This window comes from Rana temporaria, chromosome 3 (assembly GCF_905171775.1).
Source record: "Rana temporaria chromosome 3, aRanTem1.1, whole genome shotgun sequence".
Classification (NCBI taxonomy): Eukaryota; Metazoa; Chordata; class Amphibia; order Anura; family Ranidae; genus Rana; species Rana temporaria.
In genome coordinates, this window is record NC_053491.1 from 233,453,145 (window position 1) to 233,468,796 (window position 15,652).

The 15,652-nt window shown below is 41.0% G+C and overlaps 1 protein-coding gene across 1 annotated transcript in view; it reads right to left on the bottom strand.

The window, feature by feature from the left end:
* CFAP43 (cilia and flagella associated protein 43) overlaps positions 1-15,652 on the bottom strand; it is a 155,604-nt gene that overhangs the window by 87,747 nt on the left and 52,205 nt on the right. Inside the window, exons 7-15 of the mRNA XM_040344464.1 lie at positions 15,417-15,499; positions 13,725-13,856; positions 10,619-10,735; positions 10,163-10,243; positions 9,831-9,979; positions 7,317-7,420; positions 5,632-5,787; positions 3,389-3,558; positions 1,058-1,213 (exon numbers count right to left, since the gene is read on the bottom strand). Coding sequence (XP_040200398.1) covers positions 1,058-1,213; positions 3,389-3,558; positions 5,632-5,787; positions 7,317-7,420; positions 9,831-9,979; positions 10,163-10,243; positions 10,619-10,735; positions 13,725-13,856; positions 15,417-15,499 — 1,148 coding nt within the window. The remainder of the gene's footprint in view (positions 1-1,057; positions 1,214-3,388; positions 3,559-5,631; positions 5,788-7,316; positions 7,421-9,830; positions 9,980-10,162; positions 10,244-10,618; positions 10,736-13,724; positions 13,857-15,416; positions 15,500-15,652) is intronic.

Sequence of the window (15,652 nt, forward strand, 5' to 3'; positions counted from 1 at the left end):
CAAATGGTTGGTGTCATAACTGATCACATGTGCAGCACTATGCCAACTGTGGACCAAAAGAGGTCAAGAGGAAAGCTTTCTTGGCTGTAAACGCTAGAAGGATTTAGTTCTGCTTTAAAAGGAAAGACGCAGGGAGGAAATAGCCTCCATCAAGGAAAAGATATCTATGAATGAAGAATGGGCAGATGAATGAAAGGTCTGCCTCCTCCATTTATATTTCTCTTTTCATCCATGGAAGCTATAGTACTGCTTCTACGAATGGGGGATGGATAGAAAGGGCGGGGATAGTTGGCACTCCTAATGAGTGCCTGTTAGGCCCCGTACACACGACCAGTTTCCTCGGCAGAATTCAGCTTCCGACCGAGTTTCTGGCTGAATTCTGCCGAGAAACCCGGCCGTGTGTACACTTTCGGCCGAGGAAGCCGACGAGGACCTTGGCGAGGAAATAGAGAACATGTTCTCTATTTCCTCGTTGTTCTATGGGAGAACTCGGCCCGCCGAGATCCTCGGCAGCTTCAGGGCTGAACTGGCCGAGGAACTCGATGTGTTTGGCACGTCGAGTTCCTCGGCCGTGTGTACGGGGCTTAACAGGTCTCTCGGATCTATTAACCCTGCAGCACAACAAAATTACTGCTGCAGGGATAAAGGGGATCGGATTACAGTCTATTTCGACAAAAGCAGCAGCCATCAGCACAGAGACACTTTGCAATGATAAAAAAGTGCTGTCCTTTGTGCTGATTTTGAAAGAAAAAAAACTTTGACTAAACCTAACCTTTAAATTGTATGTGCCAAGTGAATTAACAACACTCCAAGCTAAAGACCATGCACATGTGAAGAAGACAGCACCTGCCTTTTATCTGTGCACATTTGTTAATAAATGCCAGGCAGCATGGTTAGTAAAGATGTCTATCTGGATCTAATTGGGTATAGAAAGGCCATGTGCACTGCAATAATATTAATTTGTCCATGTTAAATTGAGGTTATTTAATGCTTTCCCGTAATCATTCTGCATGATTTTTGCATTGGAAATCTAGCGCATATGTCTTTGTATACTAACCAAGTTATAGGAGTCTTGAAGATACAAAATCCCATCTCTTGCAGCCACAGCCAGCCACTTGTGATGAGAAGACAAATGAAGAGATCCAGGCCCAAGCTGACTTCCCTGCACATTCTTCTCAGCAGACAGAACTTTAAGTAGGTTCCCATCAAAATCCTACAGACATAAATAGGCATTTTTGTCACATCTAAACAAAAAGTATTCAATGACAAAAAATTTACAGTTGCTCATTTCTGAAAATATCAGTGGTTTGCAGTATACAAAGCAGAGATCGACATAAAACAGTTTATTACTAGCCATAAAAAGCTTGCCTTCGTTTATTTTGTGGTTTTCTGGAGTTACTAAACAGCACCATTCTTTATCTAATATTATTTACTGTAATATACCATAAATACTTGAGTATAAGCTGACCTGAATATAAGCCGAGGCACCTAAATTTACCACATAAAACTGGGAAAACATATTAACTCGAGTATAAGCCTAGGAGTGGGGAATTGCAGCAGCTACTGGGTAAACAATGCCCAGCTGAAGTCTAATTGTGTCCAGTTGCAGTCTAATTGTGCCCAGGTGCAGTCTAATTGTGCCCAGGTGCAGTCTAATTGTGCCCAGAAGCAGTTTAAATGTGCCCAGATGCAGTCTCTCACTGTGCCCACATATGCAGCCTCTCACAGTCAGCTGTAAAACAGTGTGTCTGCCGCTGTGTAATCCATATGCAGACGTACCTTTTCATTAGTAAAACAGCGTGTATCTGCCGCTGTATAATGCAGTCTGTTCCCGTCCATTGTAAGAAAGCCCCGCCTCCTCCTCCTTGTCAGTCCATGATAGAGGAACACTGATACGATGCTGGGAAACTGTATCAGTGTTCCGCCTATCACAGACGAGGAGTAGGCGGGGCTGTCTTACAATGGACGGCCGAACAGACTGGATTATACAGTGGCAGACACACACTGTTTTACTAATGAAAAGGTACGGCTGCATATGGATTACACAGCGGCAGACCCGCTGTTTCACTGCTGACGCGAGTATAAGCCGAGGGGGTCGTTTTTCAGCCTAAAAAAAGGGCTGAAAAACTTGGCTTATACTCGAGTATATACAGTAGCTATGGCTGAAGTTGTATTTAGTGATTTCCTGCATGTGCAGTTTGCCTTACGATCCTTAGGCCCCGTACACACGAGAGGATATCCGCTGGAAACGGTCCGCCGGACCGTTTCCAGCGGATAAATCCTCTGGCGGATTTGGATCTGATGGCTGTACACACCATCAGATCGAAATCCGCGCGGAATACATCCGCGGTGACGTGTCACGCCGTCGCCGCGACGACGTGCGCGACGCTGGAAGGTAAATACTTCCACGCATGCGTCGAATCATTATGACGCATGCAATGGAGAGGAGCGGACGGACTGATCCGGTGAGTCTGTACAGACGACCGGATCAGTCCGTTGGACTGGATTCCAGCGGATACATTTCTTAGCATGCTAAGGAATTTTTATCCGCTGGGAATCCGTCGGCTGGATTTTTATCCGCCGGGAAATGTCCGCTCGAACGTACACACGACCGGATCTATCTGCTGGAACTGACTTACTTTTTAAAAATTTAGAATGCCACAACCTTTGCGGTTGGCGACCTATTGGCACAAGACATGACAAAGGCTTTAACCCTTCCCCACTTTGGGACATATTCTGAAAATGTATGTTTATAGTTTATTTCCAGTAGACATACAAGGGTTTGCACATAAAAGAGCCCTAATACCAATTGACCTAAATGTGGGCCAACAGTTATAGTTACATAGTTATTCTGCTTGAAAAAAAGACACAAGTCCATCTAGTTCAACCAATAAAAGGGAAAAAAATATACTGATCCTATATACACAATCCCATACCCACAGTTGAACCAGAGGAAGGCAAAAAAAAAAAAGCAGAGTGATCCAATTTGCTCCAGAAGGGGGAAAAAAATTCCTTCCTGATTCCCCAAGAGGCTCATCTTACTTTGATAAGGGGGGTGCACCTGTTATATCAGCTGTATAGATTTGAGGCAGAATAACCAATAATGAGCCGAACCAGATAAGCTCTTGCTCTGTGCCACCAGCCTTTACCCCAGAGTAAAATAGGAGTTTAACAGCTGTATAATATTTGTCAGTCTGAAGTTTGAAAAATTACAACTTTCATTCAAACTTTAATAAAGATACATAATATATTTACAAGTTATAGTACAATTAAGTGTCAGTGCTGTAGAGTACTGCACAAAATAAATACCAGGATCATAGACACAACATATATACCTTTATCGCTTTAATTATAAAACACTTTAGTAATATCATTCCAAAACATTTACCTTTGGCAGTACAAATTTGTAAATCAATGTAGAATCGCCACAGTAACCATAGACTGAATTGCCATTGCTTCCTAGAACAGCCGAATACAGGGGCTGCTCAACTTTGTACTTTTGCTTTTGGATCATGATGTCTTTAAACATCCCATGCTGATCCGTGTATTCAATGGGATCTGTAAGTACATGGCACAGATAAATTGTCACTGAAGATAAAAACGACAGGTTTACTTCAAGGTTTTCCCATGGCCGAGATCTCCTTAAAATCCTGTGACCACTACTTTATGTTATCATTATACACAGTAGTAAACCTGGCAAAAAAACCTTAACAAAACAATATTTTATACTGTATTTCTGATTCCTAGTTTTAAAAAGTGTATATAAGTTTTGAGTTTCAAGGCTATGTCTTTGAAATCATTTTCAGTTCAACCTATTGACAGCCCATACAGGAGGACAGTAGGGGAATGTCTGTGGCCACTGTGTGCAGAAGATCCTGCAGCCTCTGTAATGCCCCTATGTCTCATCCAGAGCAACACAATATTTACAGGACAAGTAGTAAGTGTTAATAATTGGCTGGCCCATGACCAGCGTGTTATCTTGAATATTTTCCCTAGACTGCATAGCTATGGTAGAAATTTCAGAGCTAATTAAGTAAGCCTCCATAGCACTACTCATTTCAAAACATCTCCTGAATTCTTGGCAAAGCCATACTCTGTGACATCAAAGGAGGACCGGGCCCTTGATTGATTACCTGAAACATAACAATGACTTGGAAAATTCATGAAGCTAGTGAAGTCTGAAAGATCTAAATTTCTAGCATTTATTGTCAATGTTTCATTGGACAGTGATCAGAGTCCTCACTCCTGGACAGAGCAGTTAGGGGAGTACTGCAAGTCCATGCAAGCAAGACTATTAGAGTTGCCAAACCGTAACAATTTAGCAGTGCACGTCACAGTATTTTAAGGGACAATGCTGTGGACTCTGGTGTAAAGGTGAATTCTGATGTAAGGGGGTTTCTGTTCACCAAAGCCCCCACTCACATCAGAGTTCCCAGCATTTCTCTTTAAATCAGGGTTCCCAAAGCCTCCCTTACATCAGAGTCCACAGAGCACCTCTTACATCTGAATCCCTCTTACCTTAGTGTACTTACTCCATCGAAGGAAGGAGAGAGAAGGGAGGGAGGGGAGAGACTTCAGTTTTACAGACACAGACTCACTAAAGAATGGAGGCTCAGGCATCGACACCTTTCATCCATGATGTATCTGCTGGCTACTGGGCTTCATATTTCCCACCCACACATCTCTTTTCTGCGGCACAGCACACTGGGGATTGGAGTGTGGATGGGAAGACACAGAGGGGTAGGGGCAGGAGGAGGAGGAACAAATCGAGCCCTTTCTCCTGTCAGTGCAGGGGGGACGTGTTGTCTGTGGGCAGTGTAAGAGAGTTTTACAGACACTCAGCTTAAACAACTGCAGCAGGCCCATCGGATGGTTGGCAACCCTGGGGATTAGAGTGTTCCCAGGAACACCTGGTCTGTACGCACACCAATGCACTCAGCACTTGTGGTAATGTACTTGAGTACTTGGGGAGCCACGGTCCGGTCTTAAAAATGTGTTCGGATTTCAGGTGGTCTGAAACCCGGACATATGAATGGCAACCATATAGATGATTATCCCCAGGGGGTGAGCTGCTGATAAATTGGACTTACAGGAAGTGGATTGAATGATACTGGTAATCATTTAACTTGAAAAATGACTGTCACCATGTTGCAGATTAAAGTACTAGTGAGTACTGCAGTGAGAGCTGCTTTTTTACTTTTTGAACATTCTTAGCTACTTTTAAGTTAATATTTTTTGGGTTTAGGCATTAAGCCAGGTCCAGAATGATCTGGATCTGTAAATTAGTCCTTGACAGTCTGGGTTTATAGGACATGAGTTGGATCTGAGCTGGTCATCACTCAACCCGGAAAAGGACTGGCACTGGATCGCAAAGTGGAGAGTCTACAGGAGAAAATACTGGTGAGTATTGCAGTAAGTGTTGTTTGTTTACTATTTTTAACATTTTGTGGGTGTGGGCATTAAGCCAGGTCCATGATGACAGCCCCACAGCCTGCAATATTAATGGTTCACACGTTCTTTTTAAGCATCCATAAGAACTCATTAACTAGATTACTGCCCAGTATTTGCGCTACTAAATGATTCTTTTTTTTTTTCTGTAATCACAAATAAACTAATGTGTTTGAAAATTACTTGCTAAGATTTGCTGAGCCAAGGAAAACAGTTCCAGCTGAGTGCCACTGTCATCTTCTTCTTTCTCTCCCACGGGATAGACAAGTGCCAAAACTTTAATATGTGGTGTATCTGTTGTACTCAGTGATGACAAGGACAGGATATCTCCACCAACCACTAGAAGAGAGCACATTTTACTACATAAAAACACACAAGTACAATTAGATTTTTCTCTTTTCATAGCTTCATATTCCATAGATGTTTTAGCTCAAACAAAATGGGTGAATGAAAGCAAAGGTGACTGGTTGATCAAATAAACATACTGTCTGCATTGTAATCAGTAAGGAAAAGATTAATTGTACAGATAAGAGCTAGCAAAATCCCTGGATAACCTCCACTGTTAAGTGCTATGGAACTGTGAGCGCTTATCAAGGATGGTTCACAGAAATTGTTGTGTTGGATCTAACCTATACAAATTACATTGGTGACTAAAGTCATATCTATCGCTAATAGATATTTCCCTGTTACTGATGAATAAAGCACTAAACACTTGGTATAGCACAAGAACTTGCTACAGTGTACGTTTCTTTGGCATCTAACTTTTTTCCACCATATTAAGGAAAGACAAAGGGTCTAGGTGGTCTTGTTTTAACGATGAGGTCACACACAAATAAAAATATAAATAAACATAAAGGGAAAATATAAAAAATTTGAAGAATTATCCATCTAGTAAAGTCACTAAAAGAAAGATATCTAGTAAAAAATGTGTTCTAGCATCTACCATAAAAGCCCCGAATTCTAGATGTATGCTTTACTGTCCTCCATTTTCACCAAATAACTTTGCTGTTGTAGATCCCCAAGTTGTTCTGGTTAGAAAATAAGTCAGAGAGGGTCAAGACGCAGTGCTGAAAAATTAACTTCAGCACAAATGACTACTTTGTCAGAACTTTAATTGGTACTATGTCCTCTCCCACAACTTCTTCGCTATGCAACCAGAGTGCCTTACAGCCTTATGAGGCTGTTCTGACTTCCTAGAACAGGGATCCTCAAACTACGGCCCTCCAACTGTTGCAGAACTACACATCCCATGAGGCATTGTAAAACTCTGACATTCAGAGACTTGACTAGGTATGATGGGAATTGTAGTTCCTGAACAACTGGAGGGCCATAGTTTGAGGACCCCTGGCCTACAAAGTAGACAAAGCACCAGTTCTCAGCTTAAGCTATTGTCTATAGAGCAACTACTGACCACCGAGGCTCTGATGAAAGAGGTTCGCCTCTGAAACGCGTAAGCCATAGATGTCGGTCTGATGCCATCTGATCCGTGTTGTTACCGTGATCGCTGGGCGATACTGTATACCAGTTCAATTGTCCGATAAGCGCTGTCTTTCAACTCCGTTTGTGAGTATGACCATTGTTTTAATCTATCTAATAAAATTCCTTTAAATGATAATGCACTAGGTTGGTGTGCCCTCCCTTTTCTTTTCTTCTATAGTTAGTGTTTGCCAGGGAACTAAAACTTGATTAATATTACTACCATTTCACAGAGGAGAAGAGATTTTATGCGGCAGGTATGAATAAGATAATAAAAACAAAATCAAGTTGCTATGAGAACATAAACACAACTTTGAAAGCCGTAGATTCACAAATCTTGCCTTAACAATGAAACACCCCTGTTATCACAACCACTTTAACAAAATTATTACCTGTATAGCCAAGCACTTGAAAACAATTGGAAGGCCTTGCATCTACTACAAATATGTGTCCATCATCAGCCCCAGTCAAAAGGAAATGGCCATTTTGATCAAAACTAGAGGGGGAAAAAATGTGCATCACGTGTTCTGCTATTGATTATACTGTATGCAAGTATTTGTTACTGTCAGAAATGGAATTACAATCTGTTAATACTGACATGTGCCAAACGGTCTGGCCTATCTAGGTCTATAAAAGTCCTTTTGGGGTTCAAAGCATGAAAACAGAACCATTTTAATTAAACAGAATATGTCAAGGTAAATTATGCACACCAAACTATACTTTGCCCATTTAGGACAAAGCAGCAGGTATGCCTTAATCCCTTATACTGTACAACTCCAGCCTATATTTACTCTGCTTTGCTCCCAGCTGCTCTGTTCAGTGCCAAGAGCCTAAAGTAAAAATCCAGTACTATTCGGTATGGAGGAGCACGTGACTTATTCACAAATCAATAATGCAAACAAAAACAGAGGTCAGCGCTAAATAAAAGAAATGGGCAGCTTGCAATAGGTAAATATACAGTACTGAAACAAACCAACAAAGAAAACAAGGCAGCTCCTCCAAATATAGAATATTACAAACTTAAAGCATGTGTTATCAACACAGCATTCAATATTCAAAAATGATAATAAAAATAAATCAGTGTGAATAAAAGTCCAATGCAAAAGAGTCCAAAATATGTGATAAATTTCACCGCAAAGAAAGTGTCTTCCTCCAGCTAATAAAAATCCTCTCCAACAGAACTAAAATGCACTCACTGACATTAAAACTGCCAGAGGAAAGCAGTCTGTGTCAACAGGATCCATCGCTTCTGATCAACCAGCTCCATTCTCGCAAGCGGTACTCCATGCAGTACCGCTTCTCACCACTGGGGACAGTCAGAAGGTTTGCTTGATACTGTCTGGGGAAAAAAGCACTCACCACACGGAGCCACAAGCAGGGGACCACATATAGTGTGGTATATTCATAAAAAATTATACATTCCACATAAAAAAGTAAAAGCTTCATCCCCAATGCATTTTATGTGAATGCATGTCTTCAGGGGATGTGCATTCGCATGAAACGCAATCTGGCAGGAACTACATGCTGACGTCTTACCGTCAATTCCATGCTTGGAACAGGCGGGTCTCTTTGTAAGTGCACTGTTTTTTTGTCATGACAATTGTTTAATTGGCATTTGGATGAAGCCTTTTACTTTTTTACGTGCAATCTATAATTTTTAATAAATATACTACACTATATGTGGTCCCCTCCTTGTGGCTTTGTGTGGTGAGCCGGTTTTCCCAGACAGTATCAAGCAAACCTTCTGACTGTCCCCAGTGGTGGCAAGCGGTACTGCAGGGTGTCCTCATTGCTGGTTGACCACGAGTGAAGGATCCTGTTAACACACATTCTGCTTCTTTCCTCAGGCAGTTTTAATGTCGATGAGTTTTAATGTCGATGGAAGACACTTTCTTTGCAGGGATATTTATTACATATTTTGGACTCTTTTGCATTAGACTTTTATTCACACTGATTTATTTTTATTTTCATTTTTTAATATTGTGAATGCTTTTTGCACATTATGAATGCTGTGTTGATAGCACATTCTAAAAGTTTGTAATATTCTATATTTGGAGGTGCTGCATTGTTTTCTTTGTTCATTTGTAAATCAGCTTTGTCACAGGGCAAGTCCATACCAGTGACTCATAGCTTACAGGGCTTTGCTTTACTCCTGGTCTCTGGATAGAACAATGAGGAAGCAGAAGCAAAGTAAGTACTGTAGATGCTGCCGAGAAGGGCTACATTAAACAAGCCTGCTAACTTGCTCTACATGGCAAAGCACAGTTTAACTTAAAGTGGATGTAAACCCACTCTCATCCTTTCTAAACTACTGCCATAGTGCTGATCTATAAGGATATACATGCCTCCTGCATGTATCCTTACCTGTCAAATGTCTCCCCTCTGTCTGTTATAAGAACTGAAAAACTGCAGATTCTGTGAGTGGATCTGTTGTCTGGAGCTCTGTGGGTGGAATCGTGATGTCAGTAGACTCCCTGCCCTTCTCTACACTCCCCTTGTCAACATGCATTTTTTCCTATGTATTCCTTACACTAAATTCTGTTATGATCACTAACATCCAGTCAAAATCCAGAAAAGTAACCACATGACTTCAGAAAAGGAGTGGGGTTGGGAATTAAAAAATAATGCCTGTCTCAAGCTAGTGCATGAGAGATGAAAATAACCTGTCACTCACAGCAAGGGGGGAGAACAGACAAAAGTTTTCTCCTGTTTGTCCGTTTATCTTACTGAAAAAAAATAAAAGAGGATTGCTCAGAGCTGGATAAACTCTTTGTTGCAAGACTGGGCACAGATGATAGGAAAGCGTATACTCTACATTGTGACAGCAAAAAAAAAAAAATTGGGTTTACATCCACTTTAACAGTGGACTCCAGAAAAGTGTCAGGGTCATATAAAAGATAACTTACTGCAGGTGCAGAACAGGAACACGATAAAGTCTTTTTCTTTGAACTATTCGAGGAGACTTTGTTTTAGCGCCATCAATGAAATAAATATGCCCGGTACTGCTTCCAATTGCTGCATAATGGGATGATGGGCAGCATGCCATGCAAGTTACCTAAGGGAGAGGTGCTATATTACCACTCAAAGACAGACATGGGTATGAGCTAGCAAATCATGATCGATACATTGATTCACTTGTGTTCTGTACGTAAACTTCACAAAATACAGGAAAATTGCAACAGAAGGATGATAGCATTTAATAATTTAGTAATAATAGACATTTTAACAAAATAATTACCTGGGTATCAAGAGTCAAAGCACTGATGTTTGCTCCATCTTCCACTGACCACATCTGAACAACTCCAAACTTGCTTACGCTCTTAAGTTTGAAAAAAAAAAATTTGATCATTTTAGGCGTGAAAGAAAAGGGACCATTCAACCTTAGAAATACATGACCTTCGATCTTGACATTCTATTGCATAGGAAATTTCTTCCCCACTATCAAGCTGTCTCTGATGATTAATAAACTAAATTACTACCTAAATGTCATTACAGAAGGCTAGTTTAATTGTCCATGAGTTTAAAGGTAAACATAAAGGTCAAAAATCTGGCCTCATGCATCATAACTCTGACTTAGGTGCTCTGGCAGATTTGATCTTCTGCTGGCTTGTTATAATGTTTGAGATCTCAGAAAGGAATTCTAACTTCCCCATCATAACCATAAAAGTAGAAATTATAAACATAAAAGACTTACCATGCAGGACTTGCTTCCATTGGTCAAAAAATCAACACCAATTAATCCCTTGTTGTATGCATTAAGAATTTCAAAAGGGTCTTGGGAATGTTTGTGGTTGTATATATAAACAGAACCCTAAAATAGAAGATAAAGAGTGTAGGGCAGTACAAATCTGTATGTGTTGTGTAAAACATAATTTAACAGAACAATGTTATGCAGGAGGAACTATGTTCCCGCCATAGGTGTGCGCAGCCTATTGCACTAGGGTGTGCACCCTAAAGCTCAAACACACATGTGTGCCTACATATATATGGCGCCGGCAGGGAGATCAATCTCTATGCCGGGACAGTGAAAGAGAAGTGCATAAGCACTTCTCTTATGGCAGAGCCGGTAGGATGGAAATATTTCCCAACTTCCTGCTGGCACACAGAGCGATAATGCTAATGTGCATAGGATGATTAGGGTGTGCCCAGGCACACCCAGTGCGCACGCCTATGGTTCCTGCTCATTTCATGCAAAACAGATATAATATAAAAGAACATGTCCCTTTAAATTACTGGTATATTGCTTCTATTCTATAAACCAAGCAGCATCTTTTTCATAAACATGTTTGAGGCTCCATATTTTATTACTAGCAAGACTGCCCCATCCCTCTCATAGGTCCAGGTGCAGCAAAAACATCACTCCAGGAGCAATCTAAATACTTCCACATGGTGGTAAAGATAAAACCACAGGAACAGAAGAAGTGGGAGTATCAACAGGGCCAGCACGATCCAGCAGAGACTGCAGATGCAACAGTGCAGGGAGTTCAATCACAAAGCTTTGCAAGAGTTTCGCTAACAAGTAAAGCCTTTAGCTTTAAGTGACTGTACACAATCACCTTGTAAAACAATCTATTCAGTTTAAATTAGAAATGAAAGGCAAACCATTTGTGTATACATAATAACAAACATTATCAATAGCCTTTTCCTCTTTTTCATACGTGATCACATTCCCTCTGTTCTCAGCTGCATAAAAGCTGGGGGGAGGAGAAGCAACAATACACTGAGCATCCCTGTGAGAGGCTGTGCATTGGAGGCATGTCAGGACAACACGTCTGATCATTGGAGGAGAGTACACTGAGTTTCCAGCACAGCTAGAGAACTGACCACACTGTGCTCTCTTGCTTATTGTGGTCAGTTTTTAATAGGAAAGCAGAGGGATTGGCAGGAACACCAGGGATTTCACACAAAGGAAGCAATACAGAAAATAATACTTTCTCATACAAGTACATGGTACAGCGGGCACATATCAGGAATATGAAATGGGTTTGGGATAACAAACACTTTAATTCCCAACTGCATGCAAGATGAAAAACTACACTACACGCAGCCATTGGCTGGTGAATTGGATGAAACTGTTGTAGTTAGATTGAGAGGTCCTGGGCAAAACTGAGATTTTCTCCAGCATCAGGTATGTGCTAACAGCTTATGTTGTCAAATTCATTCTACCGCTACAATTTTTGTCATTTTATTTCAAGCACAGCTGCACTTCAAGGCATCAGTTAACATAAATATTTTTTTTTGTTTTTATAAATTAGTGACATTTTTAGTAAATTTTCAATGTAGAAGATATTTGAGATACAGGGTTCTGTAAGAGACTCTTATACATAGCTAACTACCTATCCAGGAAACCCATAAAAGAATATTATTAACTGTCTCTGGTAGTTTTTTTTATCCTAATATAGTGATAACCCGATAGGAGATGCAGGAATACTATCCAGGTCTACCACACAGGCTTTTCCCTGCATCCAGACACACAGGCTCGTTCACACGTTCTTCTATGAACAGTCAAGGAGTGTTGTTTTTGTTGTTTTATTTTTGAAGAACTTGGATAGGGTTGAGAAAATTGAGTGGGACATAAAAAAACAAAAAACAAAACAGGACTTATGGCTTAAGGACTTGGGAATTTTTTTCTGGACAAGTTCATTAAAGCCTGTGCTTGTAGCAAACAGTAGACTTCAGCTATAAGGTAGTAGTAGTAGTAGTAGTAGTAGTAGTAGTAGTAGTAGTAGCAGTAGTAGTAGTAGTAGTAATGGTTAACTGTAAACTTTCTTAGAGCCAGCAAAGCAGAGTCCCTTAAAGCAGAAAATTGGATGGACAGCGCTCTTTAGGGCACCAGCCGGTCTCCCCTTTACCTAGACCCACAGCTGACTCTTTAGCACTAGAGGGGTGGCAACAGTACAAAGGTACCGAAGATCTCTTAGAAGCATCTGTACTCACACAAGGCCCAAGGCCAGCTGGTAGCCTCCTTTCAACTTCCAAGCGACACCTTACTCTGGTAATACCAGACTAGTTTTTCAGCAGACAGCCCACTCAGTCAGCTCTCTTTCTAGCTCTAGGGTCTCAGCACCCCAGGCCCTCAGGCCACCCATCTGAGGCCTCACGACAGCAGACATAGAAGCATTGCCTTGAAGGGCAGCGTTCCCTACAGGCTGGCCTAACCCTCTCCATGGAAAGACCCAGAGCCCAGTGTGCTTACACAATATATACAGTCTTCAGCATGCCTTCAGAGCCTAACTTTCTGGGATTAGGGCTGTATCAATATTAATGCTGCCATCTGCTTAACTCCACACCTATGATCGAGAAGCTTCTCAAGCTCTCTGGAGACACAGGGAGCTATCAAGTTGGCAGAAGCTGAGCATACTAAGCAGGCCTAAATATTGGAACACAGCTACACTGAGTACAATGAGCAAACTATAATTTTACTTATCAAACAATCACAGCCACACTGACTACAGGGTGGGAACTAAATGTACCTATCAAACACATATTAATTCTATCTATCTAATCCTATCACTTACAGTACCTAGGAGGGTGCTACACTAAACAATATATAACAGAAATAGACTACAGTAGAATAGAAAATAGTACCATATGTATTTGTTTCTTTAAATAACCAACGTTATGAATAGCACTTTTATATAAATTACCTCTGTACTAGATCTATTGGTCCTCTACAGTTCCAACAAGTGTCTGTGCAAAATCTGACAAAGCTTCCAAATTGTATCCAGGTTTTGGAAATATGGTGTTGCTTAATTTAGGGGAATTAATAAATACTGATTCATTTGTGACTTTTAGTTTACCTTGCTTGTTGCAATGGAAAGAATCCTGTAATCACTGGAGAAAGCAATACTTTCAATGGGTTCCTTTGCATCCCAGCATTCTTCAAGTTTATATTCTGAACCCTTTATAGAACATGACCACAAAATTCCTTCCTACAAAATACATACAAATTAATCATGTGAGTAACATATATAATTGGATATAGGAAACCTTCACTAAGAAAATATGGAGGCTGCCACTGTTAACCTCATTTTCTGAAGATTCCAGCTGCCTGGCTGTTACAATGGCCTAATAGTCTCAATAGGTTGAGTCACCGATCTAAGACAGATATGCAGAGAGGTATTGCTTTGACTTTCTTGATCTGCATACTAGTTTTCGATTATGGGCCCATAAAGTATTGAAGCCAGAAACAGCCAAGCAAATAGCTCTTACTGAAGGTGTTTACCATTGATATCTACTGTATTTCTCGTATGACCTGTGTAGAAGGGCTTTGGACTGTGTTGATGAGCTTGCTTCTAAAATCTTTTTGGAATGCTTTTTGACATTTTTCAGAATTAATTGACAGGTTCATTTGACTTGAAATTGACCTACTATGAGCTGCAACTGAACGGCCAACAAAAGCCCAAAGACATTGTCAATAACTCAAATATATAGAGCAGTGTTGTTAATTAAATATCTGGTGAGAACTCCATTAAGCAAATCAAGATACAAACATGCAACAATGTCTGAACAATTTGTTTAGCTACATAAACAAACATAATCTGAGTGTGTCCCTTAGACACAATTTAATCAATGGGGGCACAGAGTTTGATAAAATGCTTTGTCTCTTTTATAAGGGCATTTACTTTTTGTTTCTGGATTAAAGCATTGTGAAGTTATTCACCAATAACATAAGGGGGATCAGTAGGGATACAACTGTTAAGCAGTAAGGGCCAGATTCACAAAAGAGATACGACGGCGTATCTCCTGATACGCCGTCGTATCTCTGTGATCCGCCCGTCCTAACTATGCGGCTGATTCATAGAATCAGTTACGCATAGATAGCCCTAAGATCCGACAGGTGTAATTGACTTACACCGTCGGATCCTAGGATTCAATTCTAGGCCGGCCGCTAGGTGGCGAGGCCATTGCGGTCGGCGTAGAATATGCAAATGACTAGTTACGGCGATTCACGAACGTCCGCGATGCCCGTCGATCTAAATTTCCGTAGTTTCCGTCGAGATATGCATCGTAAAATTAGGGCTACCTCCTAGGTGTTCTAAGCAATGTTAAGTATGGCCGTCGTTCCTGCGTCGAAATTTTAAATTTCACGTCGTTTGCGTAAGTCGTCCGTGAATGGCGCTGGACACCATTTACGTTAACCCTGAAACCAATGACGTCCTTGCGACGTCATTTAGCGCAATGCACGTCGGGTAATTTACCCGACGGAGCATGCGCAGTACGCTCGGCGCGGTGAACGCGCCTAATTTAAATGGTGCCCGCCCCATTTGAATTAGGCGGGCTTGCACCGAGCGGATTTACGTTACACCGCCGCAAGTTTACAGGTAAGAGCTTTGTGAATCAGGCACTTACGCTGTAAACCTGCGGCGGTGTAACGTAAATGGGATACGTTACGCTGCCCAGGAGTAATGTAATTGTACCTGAATCTGGCCCTATGTGTGTGTGTGGGGGGGGGGGTGCTTAAACATACTGTATATAAGTAAAACTCTTACGCTTCCAGCTAAGTAGAGTCCATCTTTGTAAAGTGCAAAAGTGTTTATGCTTCCTTTCATATCAGTTCCTCTAGGCGATTCATCTGAAGAAAACAGAGTTTATGCAAGTTGAGGGAGCTTAACACAGAAATGTATAACTCAATACATAGTTCAAATGCATATATACAGAACTGTGCAAACATTACGCCATCAAAAAAATCTGAATCCTATAATGGTCAATGGTATTTTATTATTTT